Consider the following 25,307-nt stretch of genomic DNA (forward strand, 5'->3'; position numbering starts at 1 on the left):
CTGGTCTTGAAAAACTCCAGGCCCTAGCATTGACTATAATGCCTTTTTGACTGCTAGCTTCATTCAATGTACTGTAACCATGAGCAGTCCTCACTAAAAGGGGCCATGAGCCAATTCAATCTTTACCTGGGGGGATCCAGCACAGCGCAGGCTTAGTGAACCGGGGCCCCACAAATGGCACAACGCTAACCGCTCCCCAGGGAGGCTGAAGTGTACACCCCGGCACATGGACATAAATCCTTAGAGGAAGTGGCGGCGTGACGCCCGTGTCTTTATGTGGACAAAACCTCCGTGGCACCTTATTGGTGTGTGTCATTACTGTCTGAGTGGGGAGGAGGACTGTTAGAGGGGTCACAGCACCCAGTCAGCCAGCCAGCCACCCAGCTGGCAGGCAGGACCTGTTCAGGCCACTGAAAAACCCTAACCCAAATTAAAGTGATACATTTTCATTCCCTTTCCTACTTGTTTTTTTATCAATAGAAGGCATCTCGTAGCTAGACAGAGGAGAGGTGAGAGAAAAACTCCTGCCTGGCACAGTGCCCCCCCCGACCCTCTGCCCCTGGTAGTGCCGTGGGAGCACCAACTCTGCGGCTCAAAATAACTGCCTGCCTCTCCAGAGAGAGAAAGAAAGAAGTGGCTATAAAATAATTGTTCTCTAACAACCCCTGCTTCCTCCCTCCTTGGCCTCCCTCCTTCAAGTTGCCACAACCGGGCCCTAACCTGACATAACGGGCCTTGCACAACTGTTGCTTTGAATAACCCAGGGAAAAGGAGGGGGAGTGGGGGTTTGTGCCACGTGCCACGGACAGGCCCTTTTTGCTTCCTCCTCTGTAATATTGCACAACATATTTTGGCAGCGAGATTTTTTGTGTTTCAAAAGAAACAGAACACTTTATTTATGGCCTTGCATGGCAGCCGTGGCGAGAGGAAGCCTCCTCCTTAGGGAGATGGGATATGCAAAAAAACACATTTCCAATTCAAACAGGCATATAATACACACGTGTACATGTGTGAAATAGGACAAATATAAGCACCTACCAAATTATTATTAAAACAAAGTCACGGCACAGATTGGAGGGAGGTGGGGGGGCTACAGTGTGTGTTTGTGTAAGGGGGGGGGGGGGGTACACCTGATTGGAAGTGCCAGTAGCCCACCCCACGGTGTGTCTGTGCTAACCCAATCTAACGGAGCCCATCAGCACCGCACCGCCACACACACAGCCTACCCTCAATGTGATCGCATAACTATGCCATTCAACTGTACTTCTCAGACAGAAGATGCAGTTTGTTCCTTTTGTGGAGAGGCAGAGAGAGAGAGAGAGAGAGAGAGAGAGAGAGAGGCAGAGAGAGAGCACGAGAGAGAGAACGAGAGAGAGAGAGAGAGAGAGAGAGCACGAGAGAGAGAGAACAAGAGAGAGAGAGAACGAGAGAGAGCACGAGAGAGAGAGATATTCGAGCAGACAAACACAGAAACCAACAAAAACACAGCCTGGCTGTTCGGTGAGCCTACACAAATGGGTTACGCAAGACAGTACACTGGGTGCAAAAAAACAAAACACACACACACACATCCGTCAGAACAATGAGTACAGACACCACGCTCTCCCTCTCCTCTCCCTCTCCTCTCCCTCCAGCGGTAACGAGCTGTACAGTTTTATTTACACTACCCTCTTATCAGTCACAGAACAGTACGGAGCCAATTGGAAAGGACAGCCCAGAACGGTGTGTTCCCTCGCTCAAGTAGATGTGTACCGCAGGCAGCACATTTTTTATCAACCAAGACAAAAATCCTGGGCCGCAGCCAGGATTCCTCTCAAAACACACACACAGTGTGTTACGCACACATAAGAGTATCACGCACGCACAGACACGACACACATAGACCAAGGGCACACAGCACTGACTAACAAACATATACAGTAATTTATACAAATAGACATACAGCTACCCATAGACACGTGTAGCACACACAGAGAAAATACTCGAATTACACGATTGTGTAAGCAAACACTATACAGTAGATAAGATAAAAACTGTTTTCCCCCTTGCAAATCCTGACCATAAGGACATGGGAGAGCGGTTAGCTGGTTTACAATGATATTGTTATCAGCAGGGGGGGGAAACAGAAATAAAAACAGAAAATCTTCAGGCCACATGACAGTTTTATGGTCCACTGCTCAGAACGAGGATGTCTAGAGACGAGGAAAGCAGACAAATATTGACTTGCCGAATGTGAGGGCGTGTGCGTGCACACAGACACACCACAGCAGTCTCTGAATTCAAACCCTCAAAATGGAGGCGCTTCAGCACAATCAGTCACCCTCGTTTTTTGCTGCTCAAATCTCTTAATCCATTTTGCCTGCAAACCAAATGTGTCTGTCCAGTAGGTCACAGACAGGCTTTTTTCTCCCTCGCCCTCTCTGTTGCTCGCTCTTTCCTCTGTACAATAAAGCTATTTTCAGTGCTCTTGCCTTGGGGAGACCAGGGGCATCTCAGTCCACATAACGCTCCCCCCGTCCTGACGTCAGCCAGGGCCTCGTTCAGGCAGCACACTAGTCTGAGCCTCAGCCTTGTCTGGGCCTTTGAAGGCCAGATAGTGTGGCTGCTATGACCAGCAGGCAGGCAAACTCACATCCTCCCTACCTCCCAATCCTTCCAGCCCACCAAACTACTAGGGTCGGGACGATACTGGTATCGTGATACTTGTTAGTAAAGAAACAAAACACGAAGCGGATTTAACTTATTTTGGAAAACAGCCCAAACGTTGGAAACAAAACATCATTATGTTGTCATCCAGAGTCAATTATTTATTTTCCGAGCTATAGCACACTATATTTTACATACAGCAGGTTTTTAAAAAGCTGTGTGTTCATTTTTGCCATGGTACAATATTATGATACTGGTATCACAACCCTACAAACTACCTTTCACTCTTCCTCCCCAACACCTTCCCCCTCTCTGCCACAGAGGTGAAAGTTTCCATGTGTTCTCCGGCTTTACCTACTCCCCATTTTTTCCGGAAGTGGGTCGCTAGACGTTCTTAAATTATGACATGTTGGCGTGTTCCCCCTCGGTCCGGCGCGCTCGGACACAAAGGCCTCTTAAAGCTTTGGGGAGGAAACATGAGCCGGGCCGGGGAGCAGAGAGAGGACCCACTGGGGCTTTGCTGGTGTGAAGTGGCAGGAAATGAGGACGAGACCTCCTGAAGTCAGTCCGGCTGGCTGCCCCTGTTCCCCCTCTGCTCCCTCCAACACAGGGGCCATTCCTCAAGGAAGACTTCCATTCCTCAAGGCAAAGAGGCCTGATTTGAATAGCCTTGGTCTCCACAATAGAGGGAGACCAACTCCTAATGCGGAGGTCAGGCCAGTTTGGGCCAGCTGTCCTCAAAAGCGACCGTTGGAATGACAGAAACAAAATGGCTTGTTAGGGTAAGACAGCTTTCATTTGAATGGTTTGATGTGAGTGGATGCAGTTCTCCCTTTGCATTCAAACCAAGTTAATTGAACCAACACAGACAGGCCACTGGTGCGTAACGCAGGCCTAAATGCACACCAATGCACTGAAAAAGTCCCATCCACAGTTCAGAAAATGGTAGCCATGATTAGTGGGGGACCGTTTCTATATCAAACATCTCTAGACCCAGAGCTAGTCAGTGTCACTCCCCTGGCCTGGGAAGGTCATGGAATGTTCCAGGACATAAACACTTCTTTGAACTGTTGGAGCTGAGCGATAACCGTTGGATTTGGGTCTTGGCGAGGGGACGGGAGGCGACAGCTTTTTTCCATATGAACCTGAGAGTCTGACCACGAGGTGAACCCTCGCCCCCCCCCCACATGACTATTGCAGGACACAGAAAACCCGCTGGATACAGCAATTGACATGTCTTTACAGTGCTGTAAATGCCTTTATTGCTTAGGAGAAATGGATGGAAGGCGTTTTTCGGTTGTCATTTGCCAGCCTTTATATTTGGCCTGGAGAAAAGATGACCGTGTGAAGCCGGTTCCAACAGACGCCTCTAGATGCCTTTTAACAGTACCAGTCAAAAGAAACAGTCAATGTAAAAGAGTCCAGCCACTAAAAAGCAACCAAAGACCTGGTATTCAAATGTAACAAAAGACAACAAGCTGTGGCCATAAAAGACAATCATGTGGTGCTGCTGTATTTGAGCCAGTATCGCAAAGATGGCAGGAACAATTGGTTCAGAAGCCGTAGAAAAGCTGCACAGTTCCTGACAAATGGGTGCTACAGTGTCTGCAGTGAAACAACATGGTCACAGGGCTAGAAAGGGGACACTGAAACGATGGCAGAGCCTGCTGCATACGCTCTCTCTCCACAGGTCAATAACCTGTAAAGATTTAGCATTTAGGGCCCATTATTTCCTGCTTTCAAGTCACACGTTGTCAAAGGAACTACTGGGTTTATTAAGGCCAGAGTAGAGTTAGGATGCCTGGGGGGGGGGGGTGGGGGCTGTAGGCAACAATTACCTCTGGGACAGTAAATGAGACAGGAAAAGGGAGGGAAAATATTTGTTTTGGGAGGGAAGACGGACAGAAATGTTTAACAGAAGACTTTAAAAATGCACAAATCCAAGATGGTAATAATCCCTTTTCAATGGGATTGTGAGAGTTTCCGTCCGTAATACATTGCCAATAGCAAGGGGACTCTATGTACCTGAAGATTTGTTGGTGACAGCTGAACATCACTAATCCAGATTATCCCTTAAAGACGAGAACAGTCTGAAATATGTGGACATCTGAAGTGCCAACTAGGAGCACAGGGTCGCAGAGCCAACAGAAACAAACTGCCGATATGGCCAAGCAGAGATAATAGGAAATCCAAAAACCAAAACAACTGGAAATGTGGAAAACATGCAGCGTTTAACTGCACTCAGGTGCACTGATTTACATACTTGTTTATTTCGTTTGCATCCAAAATGATTTTTCACCCAGTTAAAACGCACAAAGTTTTATTGCCTACGAGTTCAAACGGAATGTGATATAAATTATACAAATTCCAAAAGTAAAAGTATTGAGTGAAAAAAACTTCACCTTAAATAGTCTTAAAAACCTTCATCTTTGGCCAAGATGTCTGCCAAATGACAAAAGGAGTTTGCTGCTTGCTCTTTCCATTATGTCATTTGTTTTTCTGAGAGAGGGGGGACTGAGCCATATTCTTTCCTAGCAAGAAGAAGTGGAAAAGGGGGAAAAGTAGGGTGAGAGAAAGCGAGAAAAAAAGAAAGTCAATTCCATAAACATTTTTTTCTTCACAAAAGTGGACAGTGTGACGGGCCATTAACTTCCTCACTAAAACTTTTTACAATGTCCTGCCACACATTCCAGATCTGCTGCCCTCTTCCTCTGAAGCAGCTCCTAGTCAGTCACCCTGCAGTGCACCACAGCACCCAGATATTGTAACGATAGAACCGACACTCGAGAAGTGACAAGCCATTGGCCGAGAGCCAACAAAGGCCAAGAATCAGCTGGGCAAAAATAGGCCAAGCTGCCACTGTACAGTCCTTTCTTTACTGAACTAAAATATAAATGCAGCATGCAACAATTAACAATTTTACTGAGTTCAGTTCATATACGGAAATCAGTCAATTTAAATAAATAAATGAGGCATCTAATCTATAGATTTCACATTACTGGGCAGGGGACCAGCCATGGGTGGGCCTGGCTCCCAAGTGGGTGGGCCTATGCCACTGGGGAGCCAAGCCCAGCAATTCAGAATTATTTTTTCCCCCACAAAAGGGCTTTATTACAAACAGAAATACTCCTCAGTTTCATCAGCTGTCCAGGTGGCTGGTCTCAGACGATCCCGCAGGTGAAGGGGCCGGAAGTAGAGGTCATGGGCTGGAGTGGTTACACATGGTCTGCGGTTGTGAGGCTAGTTGGACGTACTGCCAAATTCTCCAAAACGACATTGGAGGCAGCTTATGGTAGAGAAATGAACATTCAATTCTCTAGCAACAGCTCTGGTAGACTCCCTCAAAACTTGAGACATCTGTGGCATTGTGTTGTGTGACAAAACAGCATATTTGAGCATCCTTTTATTGTCCCAAGCGCAAGGTGCACCTGTGTAATGATCATGCTCTTTAATTAGCTTCTTGATATGCCACACCTGTCAGGTGGATAGATTATCTTGGCAAAGGAGAAAGGCTCACTAACAGGGATGTTAAAAAAATTGTGCACAACATTTGAGAGAAATAATCATTTTGTGCATATAGAACATTTCTGGGATCTTTTATTTCAGCTCATGAAACATGAGACCAAGACTTTACATGTTGCGTTTCTATTTTTGTTCAGTATAGTTAATCTATAACTACATTTTTGACACCTGAAGTAGCTCCTTTGACTGTGCTCAGACTTGAAAGGCACTACTGGCTAGACGGCTCATCAATTTAACAGAGAGCAGAAGCATCTCCTCTGAGAGGCTTCCTGAGCCCCAAACGACAGACAGTTTACTCCAGTCAAAAATAGTCCTCCCTCTGCCTGACCACCAAGATTAGTATTCCGAGGCCATTTAATAGTTCGCAACAGTTAGAACATAATATCCACGCTCTGCTTTTATGCTGCACCTCCTAGTGGAATTAGTAGCATAAAAGCAAGCCTTGTGTGTCCTGGCTACTTCCAGATGGCTTTGGGAGTGCTTTTATCTTTCCCCCCCTCCTCTCTTTCACTTTCTCTCTCCCTTTTTTTCATACATGAAAGCACCGTCTGCGGATCTTTGCTTAGCGGGTTGATTGTCTCTTCATCCCGAAAAAAAATAAATAATTCTTAGAGTATTTCAGAAGGGAGTCTCTTCCATAAATGGGATTCATAGCTTTCTAATCTGTGCTGAGAAATTGATCTAAAACTTTCCCAGAGCTATCGTCCAACTTACATAATGCAATAAAGGCCATGCCTTGGAGGATATTTACTTTCATGGCCATTTACGTGGCAAACGCATCATCTTTTCCTCGGTTGGCATTGTGGTGGTATGAGAGTTTATTTCAGTCATGAAATGGCCCACAAAGATTAAATCCGACTCGTATATTTTTTTCGGGGGGAATGTTGCGACAAGACCAATCTGGCAAATTATGAAAGTGTCGTCAGGGTCATACCATGTTTATAGATGGTAGATTTTCATAAAAAAATCAATCAAGAACATATTGCATTGATAGCAAGCTTAGGTCTTAACCATGGAACATTTCTGCATACAACAGAATGCTATGTGCTTGATAGCAATGACAACTACGTGCAAAATATAATTTTCACATGGTTAATGGATTGTCATATAATTGAAGGGTGCAGACTAAATGAAGTCTGGAATAGGTGGTCAGGTCTGACATAGCACATTTCCCTAATACCATTACACAAAAGCCATGCGTTTGCTGTGGTGACAGCTGATAGAAAGACCTAAGTGCTATGGGTTATAGGATCATTTTAGGACACGCGACAGTGCTCTCCCACACTCACTGGAACCTGCTTAAACACCCAGACTGCCTCGGGTAAAAAACAAAATACTGGCCCAGCTCTGCCAGTGCCAACAAATTCCTCTCCTAATTTCAGTCACAGATAAACACTAGATAATCTTATAGCCGCTGCAATGTATGATACGTGGTTATGTCATTAGAACAACAACAACAACAGTGTTCTTCTGCTGAGCCAGATAGAGAATCAGTGGCATTTTATGATAAGGGCTGATTTTCATCCTTCCCAGATGTTTTCCTTTTCTGAGAAAATCCTTCTAATTGAGATATTTTGATGCGGGTGTGACGTAGTCTGATTAGTCAGGTCACACGTTCTCTCACTCTCCCCAATTTACACCAAGGTTGGTTGTACTCGCTCCAGCCAACGCTGTCCTCTGGGTGAGTAGGTTAACCAGCTGGTTAATTATTTTTTGATATGTAGTCAACACAGGCAGCCACAGATACATTAACAGTGATCATTCAGACTGTTTAATATACAGACAGTTCGTCGGGCTGACATGTATGGTTACTAACTGAAGCTACAACTAGGCTTGGACAGTATACTGTACACCAGGGCATTTTTAAATACCCAGGGTATGATGTTCAATACAAATGGTTTTGAATATTTGTATTTTTAAAGAAACACGTGCACACACACACACTATGTGTAACCCCAGTCAGATGTGTGTCCCCCCCCCAGCGTGTCTGCGGCTTTCTGGGCGATGAAAGCTAGTGGGCTCCGGGCCTGACAAAAACACCAATCCATACTGGCCACAGGCTCCTCTCCAATCTATTTCTGCTCAGCTGGTTTTAAATGAAGTTATTATGACTCATTAAAATGCCCGCAAGCTTGTGGAAGTCGGCCAATTACGATTTAAATTTAGCCTCTCTCACAACCAAGCGCGCTCCCCCCACTCCTCCCTCCCCTAGCCCCCCGTCCAGTACACTTCTCTGGCTCTTTTATTGCATTGCTATCCCCCCCCCTCCCTTTTCGCCTGTTCCAACCACACATCACTGCTTTTCAACCACAGATTTACAGCTGGTATCAATTCCTTGATCTTTGAACACAAACAGAACCCAATACACAAACAAGTCATTTCTGCCTGGAGACATGCAAACAAATACACACAATAACTTCAAAAAAGGGGAGACACCTTGAGTTACGTTGTTTCCTTACAACTGCAGTTCCAAAAATGTTACTGTGAATAAAAAATATCTAACAAAAATAGTCGCCCCTCAATTGCATATACTTTCGGCCCAAAACGTTATGCATGTTGCTGGCTTTCATTGCAAGTATTTCTCTGACTCTAATCATGACTGCTACACATCACTGCTTCACATCACTTCCTGAATATTGACTTCCATGTCTTGTTATTAATGGGACGAGGTTGACATTTAAGGGATCAGTGTTGATGCTATCATTCTATTTCGTAATTCTTTATTGCATTCCTCAGAACTTGCTTAGTGATAAGAATGATTATCTCGACCAATAAAGCAATACATGGGTGTGTCATTCTGACAGATCTATAGTGCCTGCCATTCCCTATTTGGGCCTTAAGCCCATGTCAAGGATCTTCCACTGAAAAGGGACTCCAAAAATAAAATACCTACGACCGCGCAATGAAGTCCACCCGATCCTTGTACAGCCCCCCTTGAGCGACGTTCACCATTCTGGGAATGAGGTGCACTTCTTTTCAAACAGCCCTCCCCCAACCGCAACACAGCATGGTGAACCTAACCCATGCGTTTCTCCCTTGTAGACGTGCTTGTGTGCCTTCTCCCCCTCTCTGAAGTGTGTGTCGAGGTGCATGTGTGTGTTTTCTGCCATATCACTTGTTCCTTTTCAGCAGAACAAATTAATCGAAACCCCCCTTTCCTTTCCAGTGAGTGACACCCACCCACCCCCTTTCCTCCCGTCTCTGACAGGAGCTGCTCAGAGGGAGAAAAAAGAAAGGATGAACCATATCCAACATTCTATGGGCTGTGTTCTGTTTTAGAAAGGCACACAGTGTACTGTGCAGCTCATAAAACTCTAAAACATCCTCCAGACGCTGCCGCAATCACCCTCCATCAAAACACTCACTGCACTCACCCTCCACACAAAACACACCATCTCGCATACAAAAATAAGAGCCGGCATCGAGCTGAATACCAAATCAGCCCATTAGAGCACAGGGGCACTCGCTACTTAGCAACCAAAGGGATTTAAAGCTGCAATACCCTGACAACAAAGGAGTAAGGGAGTAAGATCAAGGTCTTTTTTCTACATGGGTATTATGGGCTAGTTGGGAGCTTCCTTGTGGGTTTTCTTTTTAGAACCAGAGAGGTTTCTTTAACTAGGTGATGGTTAACGGACAAGGCAATCTTATGAATAAGGTGTCTTGTCGCCGAGGTAATTCGATGGGGGCTACTTGTGAAGTTGAGGTGAAAGCATCGCAAATCATTATGTATCAATACGACTCGATTTAATTGACCTCGTGTTAAGATCTGAAGCCGGGCCAAATGTGTTTTGTAGTACTAGACATAATTATATGAGCGGTACAATGAATGTCGAGAGAGACTCGTTTAGTAAGAACAGTCATAAAAACACACAAGGTCAGATATCGAATGACTAGCGCTCAAGTACCATATAATTATAGGTTATTGAAACAGGATCCAACTTAGACAACATTCAGTAGTAATTAGTGGTTTACTATAATGACACAAACACTGTAGCACCTCACCTACTGGGGGAATAGTCTCGAAGCTTAAGAGAATCTAGAGAGATGGCCTTAAGGGACAAGCAAACTAAACTGGGCCATCCAGTTCCATCATAGTGTAACGACAGATGACTAACAGTCAAAGGCGTCACCTCCCATTATGTACAGTACAGTCAAATCAAATGTATTTATAAAGCCCTTTTTACATCAGCAGATGTCAAAGTGCTTATACAGAAACCCGGTCTAAAACCCCAAACAGCAAGCAATGTCGATGTAGGCCATCCTTGTCACATACTGTACAGCCTAGATAGACCTTCCCTCTTCCAGAGGCTTATAGAGTGCAGCCAGGTAGATACATTGAGTTCTGGCTAAAATGGGACAGTTTACTGAAAGAACACTATTTCCACCAGTCAAGTCTCATTTCAGGTGGATGGAGGTCTTAACTGGTTCCCTCCTGCCCCTCTCTGTGTGTGTGTGTGTGTGTGAGAGAGAGAGACTGGAAGCGCTTTTTGATGAGGAGAGAAGTTGCCGGACAATTACTGAGGCCATTATAGCCAGGGACCCAATCGTCTCTTCTGGACCTTTGTAATGGAGGCAGATTTATGCCCCAAATAATTCAAGTGTTGTTTTTAAATAGGGGTTTAATGTACATCAACAGGTCAGGGAAAGTATTATGGGTTTAAACCACCAGAGAGGAGTTAGGGCACACGGCCAAACAGAAGCTTGGCCCATTTATCCATGCCGTCTGTCGTCCTGTGCTAATGTACTGGAGGGAAGGAGGAGGGGAGGGAGTGGGGGCGGTGAGCTATGGTGTCAGCTGTTGTGAAAAATATACATGTAAATCACAGGGCAATTTCTTTTCTACTTTTTTCCCCCCAAAAGTTTTAATAGAGCTTTTCCTCCACAACCCCCCACCACGTCCCCCTCCCTGTCCTGATTCACAAGGCCCTTCTCTATTTTGGAATATGTGGCTTGGAAGGCAGTCAAGTTCCATTAATTTCTGGTTTGGGTACAGTATGTTCTTGGACACATCTGCGAGTGATCATAAACACGCTGGAATGCTGGCAGAACATCCAGACCTGCCGGCACAACCATGATGTCATCACTGTGAGGGAAGAGCTGGAGCGGGGCCAAGAAAGCTCCACCGAGCCGCTCCACTATACTCTACTCCTCGCTCGCTCTCTGTTCTGCTCCCACGGCAGTGAGACAGATGAGAGAGAAACACTTTCACCTGGGCTTTTCTCATCATCCCCCCTACTACTTCCTCCTTCCCTCTCCCCAGCACTCCGTTTTCCTAAATACCTCACATTTTTCAATGTCTTAATGCTTTAGCCATTTATATGGCGCGCACAAAGAAGTGGGAGCAGGTGTCAGTCAGGTGCACTGAGAGTTAACTAGCAGATTATGTCAGGGTTGATATGAGGTGGGCTGCAGGAAAGAGGGGGAGATCCAAGATCTTGGCTCGTGGTTCCTCTGCTCTGTAATGGCAACCCAATGTGCAGTTTGATATTTAGAGTCAACTTGGTGACATGGACTGGGTCTAAGACAACCTCTGTCAAGGTTTTCTCAGGTTGCCAGAGTGTTAACTTTTAACACTGTAACCACAGTAAGGGTTAGAGCAGGAAGACCGACAGAAAAGACCATACTAACAATGGGAGCAGAAGAATCCCCCAGGGTTGATACCGTGGGACAAACAGTGAGCCATCGCAGAAATATCTAGCAACCCCAAAACAGGTGACTGTCCTTCCTGAGTGTGGCTGGCTGGCTAACAGAGTTTGAAACCAGCAAAACAAGCTTTGGAGACATTTTTAAGTGTCAGTGAGGGGGGATAATATGGCAGAGTGAAAATAACAGTATACACACGTAGCCTCAGAGTGGAGGAGGCAAGCTGTACTGTCATGTTCCAGCAAACATGACACTCTTTTCCTGATAGTCCACCGGCAGTAATATTCCCCATGTGATCCTGGCTGGGTCTCGCCGTCTGGACGTAATGTGCCTTTGTGTGTCTGTATTAGAGTCAGTGTGGGTTTCTGAGTGCATGCGTGTGTATTTGCAGAGTGTGTGTCTGTGCGTGGCGAGGGAGGGGGCCTGCTGCCGGACGAGACTGCTCCCTAGCCTAGCTCAGACGGCTGAGCTAATGAAGTCAAGTGAGGCCCAGAGCTGGGTCTCCCTGGAGAATAGAGCCCAGACTTAATCAGGCCGGGGCGGCCAGGACGGGCCTGCTAATGACACAGCCCTGGGAGTCTGGACGGCGTGCACACGTGGCCCTGTGTGTGTCTGTCTACTGTATGTCATTTAATCTAGTTTCTGTGTGTGCATGTGTGTGCGCACAGCATGTCTGTCCATTAAAACATTCAATCAATCAATTCAGTTTCTCTCAGTACAAGTTTAGTTGGCTTTGCAAGCCAAAGCTCTTATAGGGTTTCATTTCTGCCACTTCACAGTCTATACAGTTTGTTAATCTGTGAACTCTTGGCTGTTACTGTAAACAGAGGATTAGAGCTTTTGAATCTAAAAAAGACGTTGAGATAAAAACTTGCTTTGATGGTGCATTATTTCCGCTCACTGAGCCTGAGAAGAGGAATAATTACATCATATAAAGCATCCATGTGCTTTACAAAATGTAACTATAAATCATCGAAGTCTGTGGGCCAACTGGTCCCAAGACTATTCCACAACACTCTACCAAAAGGGATACCAGGGCATCTCGCATCACACCACCTAAAGAGCCTGAGTTTCTCCCTTCCCTGTTCCCAAACAGCTGAGTCACTGTTCCTCCAGGCCACTCTGCCTTCCCCTCGCAGGCTCCCAGGACGTGGTGACCTTAACTTGGGGAAAAACACAGGCACACGCCACTTCTTTATTGGGCCCATGGCCCACCGAGGCCCACTCATCAGCTTACCATATCGGTGCTAGACATCCACCAGACTCCTCTTACATTCAACAGTTACCCCCCTCTGATGGCTCAACCACCGCCACGGCAAACACTAACTGCTCGACAGACAATAATACATTAAAAAAATCCCCACTCATAACAAACACTAGAAGAAAAAAAAAAACTGGCACAAGACTCACTGTACATACTGTACCCTCGGCTGTGGCAGGCAGCCCAGACTGGCGAGCCGCCAAGTCCCCGATAAAACAAGCACACAGAGGGAGAGAGAGACAGACAGACAGAGACAGACAGAGTGAGAAAGCGAGAGAGAGAGAGAAAGCGAGAGAGAGAGAGAAAGCGAGAGAGAGAGAGAAAGTGAGCGAGAGAGAGAGAGAAAGCGAGCGAGAGAGAGAGAAAGCGAGCGAGAGAGAGAAAGCGAGCGAGAGAGAGAAAGCGAGAGAGAGAGAGAAAGCGAGCGAGAGAGCGAGAGAGAGAGAGAGAGAGAGAGAGAGAGAGAGAGAGAGAGAAAGCGAGAGAAAGCGAGAGAGAGAGAAAAAGCGAGAGAGAGAGAGAGAAAGCGAGAGAGAGAGAGAAAGCGAGAGAGAAAGTGAGAGGGAGAGAGAAAGCGAGAGAGAAAGCGAGAGGGAGAGAGAAAGCGAGAGAGAGAGAGAAAGCGAGAGAGAGAGAGAGAAAGCGAGAGAGAGAAGAGAATGTGAGTGAGACAGGCCGCACTGGCGGACTGGAGCGGGGAGGGGAGGGACAGCGACGTCTGAAAAGGTAAACATCCCCACACAGTACACTGTGCATACCAACAAGTATTCCTCATCCTCCACCCTCCCGCCCGCCCGCCTTCCATCTCTCTTTCACTCTCTGTCTGTATGTCTGAGGCTAGGTGAAGGGTGGGGGCTGGTTTGGGGGGGGCAGATACAGGGACCTGTGAGCTGTCATTTCAGAGAGAGAGATGATAAAAATCAAGACACGAACTGAGGTCGGGATGGAAAAGAAGTTGAAAGTCTGAGGCAAAAAAAAATATCAAAGGGCCTCGGCTCGTCGCTCGTCTCTCCCTAACCGTCGCTGTCTTGATAGAAGCGCCTGTCTGCTTTACGCCAGACCAAAGCTCCAATGAGTCAACACTGACATGTACACAGCACAGGTTGGCATTGTGCGTCAAGCCAGCCAGCCCTGCGAAAGTTTCAGCGCTTGAGCTAAAAATACACTGCCCACATCCTTCACTCACTTTTCATTGTTGAGGGGAATCATTTCTTGCGGTTCTTCCTAGAGTTTCAAATGTGTGTGAAAAGGCAGGCAGACGGTTGTTTGCCATTTCCTTTTTTAGCTTGCCACCCATTGACAACTTCAATTAAGTATTTCTGGAGGGTGGCCAAGAATTTGTCAGGTCAGAGTATTTACCTACTCACCTGTTGAAAGCAGTCAGCTTTATCATCCAGTAACCACTTCATACTAGTCATGACTCACAGCTCTGATAATGATTGGACCAATGATCTCCTGAATGACTTGGTTAATGATGATGCTAGACCAGATCTGGACTCAATCAGGATGGGGAAACTAAGGCCAACCAGGTCTGCCTTTACTATGCAGCCTAGGTGCTGAAGACTCGTTTCCACAGGCACCCGGGAGCTAAGCAAGCCATAGTAAAACCCTCTTCTGAAGCCTTCTCCAGTCTTTCTCTGAGGCAAGGAGAAGCGGCTGAGCCCGGGATTACCCGACTCATTTCAAAACTTCCACATCGCAATAAGTCTTCCCCTTAAGGATTGCTTGATTACACGCACCGTCTTACAGTCGCAGCAGGAGTTGCCTGAGGTGGCAGTGTACAATACAAACTCTGCTGAATTTCAGAGAGAAGAAGAAACTCAATGTTGTGTCATGGGATTTTGGCTCCAGGATCTGAGAAACTGGGGAGGCTGGGAGAATGTGTTGGGGTCTCCGACCTGCGGAGTGTTTATTACACTGTTGTAGTCATAAATGTCACAGCCAGCTTTAATACAGACATGCTTTTTATTATGGATGTCAAACAAGAGCTGTATTTGTGGTCTTTCCGACTAGCGAATGTGTAGTGGTGGGGATTTGGAAGGGGATTCTAAAATAAACATAATATATTTCCTTAAAGCTGTATTTTTACATGCTGAGTCGTGCACAGAGCCAATTCACCGGCACAGCGTGAGGCGTCATTCATCTCCCCGCCGCAACATGGCGGGAGAGCCACCTCGGCGACAAATCAAAACCTGTGTTGCTACATCCTGGGGCCCCATACTCCGGCATTAATTGCGAGATACTAATTTGTTTGTTCAAAACCCCTTTGAAACATGACTGAGGGAGAACAAACAATGGTGACATGACATCTCTCATTTACATATAATGGGAGAGAAACGAACAACACTGTTGTGTTTCCAGTGTGGAAGGAACATTGTGTTCGTATGTGGAAACATATGTAAATCAAATCAAATTTTATTTGTCACATACGCCGAATACAACAGGTGTAGGTAAACCTTACAGTGAAATGTTTACTTACAAGCCCTTAACCAAAAACGCAGTTAAGAAAATATCCCCCCCCCCAAAAAATAAGAGATAAGAATAACAAATAATTAAAGAGCAGCAGTAAATGACAATAGCGGGGCTATGTATGCGGGCACCGGTGTCGAGGTAATATGTACATGTAGGTAGAGTTATTCAAGTGACTATGCATAAATAATAACAGCGTAGCAGCAGTGTAGAGAGGGGGGGACAACACAATGCAAATAGTCTGGGAGGGCCTCCCGGGTGGCGCGGTGGTTAAGGACACTGTACTACAGTGCCAGCTGTGCCACCAGAAACCCTGGGTTCGCGCCCAGGCTCTGTCGCGACCGGGAGGTCCGTGGGGCGATGCACAATTGGCCTAGCGTCGTCCGGGTTAGGGAGGGCTTGGCTGGTAGGGATATTCTTGTCTCATCGCAAACCAGTGACTCCTGTGGCGGGCCGTGCACAGTGCACGCCAACCAAGGTTGCCAGGTGCACGGTGTTTCCTCTGACACATTGGTGCGGCTGGCTTCCGGGTTGGATGTGCGCTGTGTTAAGAAGCAGTGCGGCTTGGTTGGGTTGTGTATCGGAGGACGCATGACCTTCAACCTTCGTCTCTCCCGAGCCTGTACGGGAGTTGTAGCGATGAGATAAGATAGTAGCTACTAAAACAATTGGATACCACGAAATTGGGGAGAAAAAGGGGTAAAATTCAACAACAAAAAAAAGCAAATAGTCTGGGTAGCCATTTGATTAGATGTTCAGGAGTGGGGGGGGGGATATTTTCTTAAAACTGCATTTTTGGTTAAGGGCTTGTAAGTAAACATTTCACTGTAAGGTTTACCTACACCTGTTGTTTTTGTCGCATGTGACAAAGAAAATTTGATTGGATTTACATACGTTTCCACATACGACCACAATGTTCTTTCCACACTGGAAACACAACAGTCAGTCAAGTGTTGTTCGTTTCTCTCCCATTACATGTAAATGAGAGATGTCATGTCACCTTTGCTTGTTCTCCCTCAGTCATGAGACTTGGGGGTAGAATCTGTTTAGAAGCCTCTTGAACCTAGACTTCGTGTGCCGACCTAGACTACCGCTTGAGGGGCAGTAGCAGAGAGAACAGTCCATGACGAGGGTGGCTGGAGTCCCATATGTCGTGTGGGTGGGCAGGAGGTTGGATCAGGCCAACACGTGGAGGGGTAAGGGGAAACCTACACAACAGGGAACCCAGAGTCCAATGGCTTTTACAGACCGTCTATAAACCATCTGCACTTAAGGCCCGAGGAAGAGAGGAGTCCAATAAAGAAAAAAGCCCAACTGCACTAAGTAGGCCCTGAATCCACAGGCTGTCCGTGGCCAGTGTCAGCCTGGCTGGATCAATAGCCGCTGTGTGTTGAATTACATGGCTTTTAGATGGCTAATGCCATGGCCCAGGCCCTAAACCAATGGGGCCACAATCTCCACTGAATGTTGATTTAAAACCACTGCAGCCCGTTCTAAATCCGGAAATATAGCTCATGTTATGGGTCTTTATCAGTTCATTAAATCATATCCGTGAGTACTACACTGGACACAAATATGAACACAACATGCAAAGTGTTGGTCACATGTTTCATGAGTTGAAATAAAAGATCCCAGAAATGTTCATACACACAAAAAGCTTATTTCTCTCTTGTTAGTGATAATTTCTTCTTTGTCAAGATAATCCATCCACCCTACAGTTGTGATATATCAAGAAGCTGATTAAACAGCATGATCATTGCACCTTGTGCTGGGGACAATAAAAAGCCACTCTATAATTTGCAGTTCTGTCACGCAACACAATGCCACATTTATCTCAAGTTTAGGGAGTGTGCATTTGGCATGCTAATTGCAGAAATGTCCACCAGGGCTGCTGCCGGAGAATTTACTGTTAATTTCTCTACCATGAGCCTCCTCTAATGTATTTTTAGGGCATTTGGCAGTACGTCCAACTGGCCTCACAACTGCAGACCATGTGGAGGTCCTGGGCTGGCGTGGTTACACATCTGGCTTCTTCACCTGTGGGATCATCTGAGACCAGCCACCCGGACAGCTGATGAAACTGGAGGTTTGCACAACCGAATAATTTCCGCACAAACTGTCAGAAACCGTCCCAGAGTAGCTCATCTGTGTGCTCGTCATCCTCACCAGGTTCTTGACCTGACTGCAGTTCGGCATTGTAATCAACTTCAGTGGCCAAATAATCAACTTTGATGGCCACGGGCAACTGAAGAAGTGTGCTCTTCACAGATGAATCCAAATTCCGACTGTACCGGGCAGATGGCAGACAGCATGTATGGCATCGTGTGGGCGAGCGATTTGCTAATGTCAACTTTGTGAACAGAGTGCCACATGGTGGCGGTGGGGTTATTGTATGGGCATGTATAAGCTACGGAAAATGAACACAATTGGATTTTATTGATGGGAATTTGAATGCACCTCCACCACCAAATGTTTTAACATAATGCACAAGCCCCATGTCGCAAGAATCTGTAGAGAATTCCTGGAAGTTGAAAATGTCCCAGTTCGGGGGTGCGGTTTCAACATGGCTACGTAAAGACATGTTCTGAGGCCTCTCCACTAAGGGTTGAAACTTTTCTGTTTGAACCTTTAAACTATCGAAATGGGGTGGCGTTCTTATTACAGTATATAGGCGAGGCGACATGTGACTATGGTGTGTGTGTTCAGCACGTGCACATGAGTGCAATAGTGATAATGTTTAGGACAATTTAAAATATTAGGCTATTAATTTTTCATTCACATGTCCATAGATCTATGTTAATTCGCCATTATTCAACATAGGACACAAACACTTAATGGGCTTCCTGTTAGTATCGTGACAGAAAATAGTGGAGGTACTATTTTTGGTTCTGTCGTTTCATTTTGAGACTTGGCAGTGGGGTTATATTTTTATTTTATTTGTATGTGTTAATTTAGTTTAGGGTTACACAAGCGTGTTATTAATTGTTTTGTTTTTGTGATGCACTACTCATTCTGGGTTAAGTCTAATACCACTGTAACATAAACTGTTCATTTAAAGCAGTCTCCTGGAATGTTCGGGGTAGTGGGCATGTGGTCAAGATTAAGAAAATACTAACATCCTTAAAAAAGGAAAGGGTTTCAATTGCGATGCTACACGAGACCCATTTATCTTCAACCGAACACGCTAAGCTGAAGAGGGACTGGGTTGGCCATGTGTACTTTTCTTCTTTTAGTTCAAACAAAAAGAGGCACTGCCATCTTTGAAAATAAAAAATGTCAGTCTCCCGAGTGGCACAGTGGTCTAAGGCTCTACAGTGCAGTGCAAACTGTGCCACTAGAGATTCTGGGTTCGAGTCCAGGCGCTGTCGCAGCCAGCCTCGACCGAGAGACCCATGGAGTGGCGCACAATTGGCCCAGTGTCGTCCGGGTTCAGGGAAGGTTTGGCCGGCAGGGATGTCCGTGTCTCATTGCACACTAGCGACTCCTGTGGCGGGCCGGGTGAAGTGCACGCTGACGTGGTCGCCAGGTGCACAGTGTTTCCTCCGACACAAAGGTGCAACTTGCTTCCGGATTAAGTGGGCATTGTGTCAAGAAGCTGTGTGGCTTGGTTGGGTTGTGCTTTGGAAGACGCACGGGTCTCTCGACCATCACCTCTCCCGGGTCCGTGCGGGAGTTGCAGCGATGAGACAAGACTAACTAAAGAATTGGATACAGCGAAATTGTGGAAAAAAATATTCTTATATAAAAGAAAATGTCCAATTTATATTTGAGCACCAAGATACACACCATGAAGGACGGTTTATTTTGATTACAGGTAATATACTTCAACATATTACTATACTCCCTCAAATTTATGTCTGACATGATTTTATTATTTAATCAATACTGAAAGGGACTTGGGTTTATTTCAGGAGATTTTAACTGTACTTTGGGTAAATTGGATAAATCATCAACTGCTCCAGTCTCGAATCATTGAGCCTCAAATACATCTGTGATTCATCTGGTTTAGCAGACATACTGTATGGAGAGAGCTAAATCCTAATGTCGGAGACTATACTTTCTACTTTAGACCCCATAATTCATATTCTAGATTGAACTATTTTTTAGGCCCTCTACTTACTAGCACAGTCATGTGCTATTGGTTCTATAGTCATTTCTGACCATGCCCCAGTGTATATAGATATTGAAATTGGCAAAACAATCCCCAAAAACGAGATGTCTCTGCTTAACAATGAAGGATTCTGCTCTGTGATCAAAGATAAATGATCACATTACTGTCTCGACAATCAACTCTCTCCTGTCTCAGCTGCAACTATCTGGGATGCTGCTAAATAAAGTATAAGGGGTCATATCATTTCCCAAGCCTCGATCATGAAGAAGCTTAGAATGGAAAATAGGAACAAATTGGAGGCTGTAAAACATTTAGAACTTCTTAATAATCAACCCAGGTGAACTGGAATTCACGAGCTTGTGGTAAGGCCAAACTCAATTTAGAGCATACAAAGCATGGAAAAAAAAAACCTGTTGATTTTTACCAAGCAAAAATATTATGAGTTCGGTAACAGTCTGAGCCGTCTACTTGCACACCAACTTAAAAAATAACAGAATGAACGATTGATTAAATCTATATGGATGGCAGATGGCTCCACTTCTTATGATCATTGCTTATCAATAATACGTTTTGCGACTTCTATAAATCTCTTTATACTTCACAATGTACAAGATCGAACAATGAAATGCCAAAATATCTGATTAAGACCCCCCCCCGAGTTTTGCAGCCACGTAAGGCACTGCATCTCAGTGAAAGAGGCATCACTACAGACCCTGGTTTGATTCCAGGCTGTATCACAACCGGCAGTGAGTGGGAGTCCCATAGGGCGGCGCACAATTGGACCAACATCGTCCAGGTTAGGGTTTGGCCGGGATAGGTCGTCATTGTAAATAAGAATGTGTTCCACACACACCACAGCAAAAGGTTGGGGTCACTTAGAAATGTCCTTGTTCTAGAAAGAAAAGCCCATTTTTTGTCCATTAAAATAACAAATTGATCAGAAATACAGTGTAGACATTGTTAATGTTGTAAATTACTACTGTAGCTGGAAACGGCTGATTTTTTATGGAATATCTACAGAGGCCCATTTTCGGCAAACATCACTCCTGTGTTCCAATGGCACGTTGTGTTAGCTAATCCAAGTTTATAATTTTAAAAGGCTAATCAATCATTAGAAAACCATTTTGCAATTATGTTAGAACAGCTGAAAACTGTTGTCCTGATTAAAGAAGCAATAAAACTGGCCTTCTTTAGACTAGTTGAGTATATGGAGCATCAGCATTTGTGGGATCGATTTTACAGGCTCAAAATGGAAAGGTACAAAGACATTTTTTTCTGAAACTCATCAGTCCATTCTTGTTCTGAGAAATGAAGGCTATTCCATGCGAGAAATGTCAAAGAAACTAAAGATCTCGTACAACGCTGCGAACTACTCCCTTCACAGAACAGGCCAAACGGTCTCTAACCAGAATAGAAAAAGGAGTGGGATTTTTCAGGACATAATACACTCTTAGCTTTGAAAGATGCAAGGAGGTACTTGCAGATTCCCGACCACATCAATCTGGTCACCGATTGCCCTTAATTCAGATCCCACCCCCCCCCCCCCCCCCAAAAAGGAGTATTGGACTTCTGGACTGTAAGACGAAGGGTATTGCTGACCTTATGCCTTTATTTACTCAGGACACTCTTAAATCGTTTCAACAGATAAAAACTGAGTACCCAACAAAGATTTGTTTAAGTACCGACAACTTGGATACTTCATAGAGAGTCAGAAGAAAGTCGATATACTATGTTTTCAAATGACTGAAGTTGAAAAACTATTTAAGAATCGTACTGTTCGGAGAGTTTTAATCTCCGACATATATTCTATTTTAGCGAACAGAAGTGCCTCATCCTATGACTCGTTGAGACATGTTTGGGAGAGAGACATTGGACATGCATTTGGTGAGGAAGAATGGGCTTCTATCTGTGAAAGGATCTACCCCAAATGCACCTCCATATGCATACAATAACTACATTTCAAATGTTTTCATAGAACCTACTTTACACCTGTCTGCCTCCATAAAATGTTTCCCAATGCATCACAGCTACATTTCAAATGTAAACAGGATACTGGCACCTTCATGCACATTTGTTTGGTACTGTAGCAGAATCCAGTCTTATTGGAATGATATTCATTTACACAAAGAATATCTGCAATTAGCTTTTTCACCGAATGTATATTTTCCTCTACTTTGATTGTAAATGTTGCGTTTGACCCGGACTCTGAACATCTGTTCAATGCCCTTGTTTACTTAGCCTAAAAGTGTATATTGTTATTATGGTCCACGCCATTCATCTGCGAGAATGTGTCTTTCTCAAGCATCTGCTATTATACCCATAAAGGCACTTACCTTTGATTTACACTAAAGTCTGATACATTTTGGAAAATCTGGTCTCCATTATGGTCCTATGTAGAAAAGCCTCCATAAATGCCCCATGTTATAATTGTGATGTTTATATATATTTTTTTCTCAATTTTATGACTGCCTTTTTGTGTAATGTTTTCCTGTATCCTTATTCCTTTGATTGTACTTCGTGTGGTGGTGCACTTTGTTTGGCTGTCTATGTAAAATAACATTTTCATAATATGATGATTACAAAAAGAAAATGTCCCAGTTCTTCCATAGCCTGCATACTCGCTACATGTCACCATTGAGCATGTTTGGGATGCTCTGGATAAACTTGTACGACAGCGTGTTCCAGTTCCCGACAATATCCAGCAACTTCGCACAGCCATTGAAGAGTAGCACTACAACATTCCACAGACCACAATCAACAGCCTGATCAACTATGTGAAGGAGAAGTGTAGCGCTGCATGAGGCAAATGGTGGTCACACCAGATACTGACTGGTTTTCTGATCCAAGCCCCTATTGTTTTTTAAAGGTATTTGCATATCTGCATTCCCAGTCATGTGAAATCCATAGATTAGTACCTAATGAATTGATTTCAGTTGACTGATTTCTTTATATGAACTGTAAAATTGTTGTTTATATTTTTGTTCCGTGAAGTTATCCCATTTCAATATCAAGCCTGTACAATGCAGAGCCAATACTCTGAGTCGATATTCACACAATAGTAAGGAATTCCCCTAGACTACGATGTCACGCCCTGACATAGAGAGCCCTTGTTTCTCTATGGTATAGTAAGTAGGTCAGGGTGTGACTAGGGTGTATTCTAGTTTATAATTTATGTTGTGTTCTAGTTTAGATTTTCTATGTTGGTGTTTTATATGATTCCCAATTAGAGGCAGCTGGTAATCGTTGTCTCTAATTGGGGATCATATTTAAGTAGTTATTTTTCCCACCTGTGTTTGTGGGATATTGTTTTGTGTTTGTGCATGTGCACCACTTAGTCACGTTTTGTTGTTTGTTTATTGTTTTGCTGAAGTTTCACTTAGTAAGAAAGATGTGGAACTCTACGTACGCTGCGCCTTGGTCTTGTTCTTAAGACAACCGTGACACGCGCCCACAAATTAGGAAAAAAACTAAAAATTCTATCCCATTAACCCCCAGTGTAAAAGAGCCAACTTCGTTGTACATTGTTTTTGTATATCAGAAGTAACAAAAGATGCCGAGAAGCTGCTGTGTTGTTCAATGTACCATGTTACCAGGTCAAAAATCCCAACCTACGTTTCGCAATGCTCCCACTTAAGGATATAGAGCCTGAGTGAAAAGCCCTGTGGCTTTCGGCTACTTGGCGTGGGAAATTGTGGGGACCTGGTGTCCAGGTAGGCTACACGTAGCTATGTATAGTCCGTTTAACTCCACTCACTACTTGCATCTGTATAATCTCTTTTTTGGTGATGTTGGTCTTGGCTAGCTTAATGTTCCGGTTGGTAGCTAGCACTCACGTGGCTGCGAGCACCGTCATGAAAAGGGGCATGAGGGAGGTTCTACAATATTACGTAATGAGAACACTCGGGAGCAGGCGATGTTGAAAAGTCATCTTTAGACATGTACTTTTCTTGAATGAAGTTATGTAACTGACTTAAACAAGCACATTGGGGTAACGTTGGCGTTGTGGTAGGAACCCATGGGTTGTTTTCAACCAAGGCGTATGGGACTGCAGAGTTCTATTCAATACCGACTGGGACAATATCAAATTCCCATAATGTCATGTTCTAATATAGTGTAGAATGTAAACAACAAAAAAAGTACAATTGTTGTGCTATGCATTGTTAAAATAGGGTATTACACAGTATTAAACACAGGATGAAAAATCTCTACATGTACAGTATTGTTTTTGTAAATACATGCAGTATAGATACACATTCATAGACAGATATCTATACAGACACAAAAGTGTTGATTCTTACCTGAGTGAGACAGCAAGTGCATCCTAAGGCGCAGGCTGTCCAGGAAGCGTTTCCCACACAGCTCACATCCATAGGTCTTCATACCGCTGTGCAGCTTCCTGTAATGACGAGGGAGACGCGCATCTTCAGGACATTGTCTGGATTTTACAGTCAACATCAAAATCAGACATTCAGACATTCATGAATGAAACCTGTGATTTGACATTCAGCTGCCTACATCACTGTTCAGTGTCGCTCACATTGATACCCTTGTATTGGTCAAACACTTTGCTTCTCAGATACTGGTAAGACAGCGTCACCGACCATGAATCAGTACATCAAAGCATAACAGTAAAACGGAGCTCCACCTTATTCCAGCTATAAAATCACTAACAGTTATTCCACTGGAGGTGTTACTGTGGCAAGCATGCACACCCGTCATAGAACTGACGCACATTGGATGGACTAGGTCCTATAAAGTGGACTATGATTTACACAGAGAGACGTACAAGGGAAGCCGGTTTACAATATGAGCCTTTCGTATACCGTGACAGTTTTGAGTCCCCTTGTCAATTCCTATTATTTTGGACCCTTGTTATGGGAATGGCTCCTTCGTCGCTCAGTCAAAACGGCCACCACCTGAAGGAACACGCGTTGGTGCAGAGCTACATGGTTGTGGCCCAGAAGGTCAAGCCTAAACTAAGGGTAACTATTTCATTACACAGAAAAAGGAAAAATGGGGGTTAGATAACTATGCAACCTTCGGCAACCTTGGACAACCTATGTGAAGATTTCAGTTTGGCGATGTGGTAGGAACCTTGACAACTCAATCTGTTGCAAAATCCTGAAACACCCCAGGGGCAGATCCAAAATTAGCTTTTGTTCAGATGTATCTAAATCTGTTCTGAAGCAATTAAAGGACACAGATTGGCAAACAATTGCCATTTTTGCAGATAGCCTCGCTAAGCCCCTCGAGAACGTCACACACACATACACACACACACACACACACACACACACACACACACACACACACACACACACACACACACACACACACTGTAGTTTGGCCATGTTATCTTTAAGACATATTGCATCCTTCAAGGAAGAGATAAGCAGATCAAGAATGGCTTGATAGTCCACACACACACAGAACGACTTCAAACAATGCCGCGCTTAAGAACACAACACTCAGAGAGAATGCTCAGGTCACCCCCCCCGCATAAAACATACAAACATTCACCCCGAGCAGGTATGCCCTTTTATTGTTTTATTGATGTTCTTGCCTAAGTGGGCCTCGCCGGAGCCCACTGACCGGCTCAAAGACCGCTGGCAATTCGTTAAAAATGGTAAGCCAAATGTATTTTTATTAGCA

The 25,307-nt window shown here is 44.7% G+C and overlaps 1 protein-coding gene across 5 annotated transcripts in view; it reads right to left on the reverse strand.

Annotated features, from left to right (window-relative positions):
* The window catches only part of LOC135548712 (zinc finger and BTB domain-containing protein 16-A-like), a 155,003-nt gene that overhangs the window by 81,130 nt on the left and 48,566 nt on the right, over nucleotides 1-25,307 (reverse strand). For all 5 annotated transcript variants that reach the window (XM_064978570.1, XM_064978568.1, XM_064978567.1 and 2 more), the window contains exon 3: nucleotides 23,954-24,051. In XM_064978570.1, coding sequence (XP_064834642.1) covers nucleotides 23,954-24,051 — 98 coding nt within the window. The remainder of the gene's footprint in view (nucleotides 1-23,953; nucleotides 24,052-25,307) is intronic.

The sequence above is a fragment of the Oncorhynchus masou genome, chromosome 11 (assembly GCF_036934945.1).
Source record: "Oncorhynchus masou masou isolate Uvic2021 chromosome 11, UVic_Omas_1.1, whole genome shotgun sequence".
NCBI classification, from domain to species: domain Eukaryota; kingdom Metazoa; phylum Chordata; class Actinopteri; order Salmoniformes; family Salmonidae; genus Oncorhynchus; species Oncorhynchus masou.